Source organism: Mytilus edulis, chromosome 6 (genome assembly GCF_963676685.1).
Source record: "Mytilus edulis chromosome 6, xbMytEdul2.2, whole genome shotgun sequence".
Taxonomy (NCBI): domain Eukaryota; kingdom Metazoa; phylum Mollusca; class Bivalvia; order Mytilida; family Mytilidae; genus Mytilus; species Mytilus edulis.
Genome location: NC_092349.1, coordinates 3,936,969 through 3,939,241, shown reverse-complemented (window position 1 = coordinate 3,939,241; position 2,273 = coordinate 3,936,969). Strand labels below are relative to the sequence as shown.

The window sequence follows — 2,273 nt, the reverse complement described above, 5'->3', positions numbered from 1 at the left end:
TATTGAGTACTCCAGATCCTGATGATCCACTTGATACAGATGCTGCAAAAACTTTATGAATCAGATAGGAAATTATATGATAAAACAGCGACGGAATGGACACGAAAATACGCCATGTAACGTGGTTAACTGGGATGACATCATGTTACATTTAACGTTTTCATTGTACAATACAATTCCTAAATGTCTTTGTTGCGTGGCTGAAATTTATATAAAATTGCACTTAGTTGATTTATATGTTGAAATAATTAATCTTGTTTTGTAGATTGTAATGAAATAAACTCTTGTAAGCATATGATACGTATATATCAACACCATTTGTGTTTGTTCTTGTTTTTCGTCCGTCGACAGACTAAAATAAATTTATATTTTCTTGTCTTCTTTTTTTTATATGTTGTTCAGTGTTGGGAATTTTGCGTATCATATGAAAATATTGATAACGGCTGCTGACCAAATCACAGTATAACAAAGAAGGGTTCATATTCAGAACACACTGGGATGGTCTCGTCCTAAAATGTGTGTAATGTTTGCCGTTGGACATTAAACACCAATCCACCATCATCAGTGGCAGATCCCAGGGATGGGGTTTCGGTGGTGGAACACTCCCTTTCTTTTGACGATCAATGCTTTTGAAAAGAGGACATTTGGTTGGACCCTCACCCTTTCCTATTTAAAATATGTTGAGATTTAAATTAACATTGCCAAAAACTATTACCCCACGTTACATCTATAATATTTGTTTGTAATACAATACAATCTATTTCTTAGTCTATATAGAAATAAGAAGATATGGTATGAGTGCCAATGAAGCAACTCTCCATCCAAATCACAATGTATAAAAGGAAAACCATTATAATCAAAATACGGCCTTCAACACGTAACCTTGACTCCGTGAGACCGAGCAACAATCTATAAAGGGCATCAAAATGACTATATATATTATGTTATCATACACGGAAATCTGAGATATTCAGGAAACGTCTAGAAACCTTCGAAGATCACCTTACTTGTTGAATTTGTTGTTATTTTTAACGCCATCGCTTACAAATGTGACAGTCAACTACCTCAGAACATGCATGTACATAGTGAGTCATCCTATCGGAACAATCATTTTCAAAATCTACCGTAAATTTAAATAATGATATCTGTTTTACATAATTTATTTCCTGCTGAAACATAGGGTATAGTTTCGTTTGACATTTCACGTGAGGTGGTAATACTTCTATCAAGTTACGACAATGGCCAGGGTGGCTTTTTATTTTCAATTTATTTGACGTCTTAATGAGAGGGATTTGATATTGGGGTCCATGATAACAATTTTCACCCCTTACTCCGAGATAAAACAAATCGACCAGACGGACTTTTTCAGTATTTCCTCATCTTTTTTTACTCCCCCCCCCCCCCCCCCCCCCCCCCTATTCCTAAAGTTCCCACCCTGACTTCTGTTTTGTCGTGCATTATGGAGTTTTCAATAAAAAAATATCCTGAGAGTTTGTAAAGAACCAATAAAAAAAAATGGATGACACTCTTAGGCGACCGGAGTTTGATTTCACTCTGAAACACCTCTAAGATGACAGATCTGAATAAATTTGTTGATCATTCATTAATCGTCTTAATTCTTACCATTTCTTGACACCAGAACTGAAATAGTTTGTAAGTGACTATCAATAAGACATGTTCGTCGAATGATTCATTCAAAATCTACTGTAAAATTGGATAATGATATATTTTTATTTACATAATTCATTGTTTGCTAAAACATATTATTAAGTCTAAAATTGGCGTCTTTATTTAGTTGGTGGTTTTTTTTTTTAAACTTATCACTATAAAAGTAGGATAATTATATATTTTGAACTTAAAAGAAGTATGTCAACAAAGGTAAAGGGTTTCCTTATAACCAAGAAAACTTCAATTATTTTTGTAAGGGTAGGGATAGGTTACATGATTTCCTTGATAGAGGGTTGCTGCTCACTAGGAAACTATTAAACCAAGAGTTCTAAACGGTGAAGTCGAAATCATTCCTTCGTAAATTTTACGGAAGCAATCACGATACTACAGTTTAGTTTGCCTCATATCTTGACTTACATATAGAAATTGACAATGAGGGCCGGTTGAAAACAAAACTTTACTACAAAAGAGATGATTTCAGCTTTCCAATTTTGAACTTTCTATTTCTATGTAGCAACATTCCAGCAGCTCCTGCATACGGAGTCTACATCTCCGAATTGATACGATATTCCCGGGCTCATATTTCCTATCATGATTTCCTTGAT

At 34.4% G+C, this 2,273-nt stretch overlaps 1 protein-coding gene across 1 annotated transcript in view; it reads left to right on the top strand.

Moving 5' to 3' along the window:
• Positions 1-376, top strand: part of LOC139526980 (ubiquitin-conjugating enzyme E2 D3-like) — a gene marked incomplete in the record, with an annotated part of 6,328 nt that extends 5,952 nt beyond the window's left edge. The window contains 1 exon segment of the mRNA XM_071322180.1: positions 16-376. Within this exon segment, the coding sequence (XP_071178281.1) occupies positions 16-59 (44 nt within the window).
• Between the last annotated feature and the right edge of the window lie 1,897 nt (positions 377-2,273).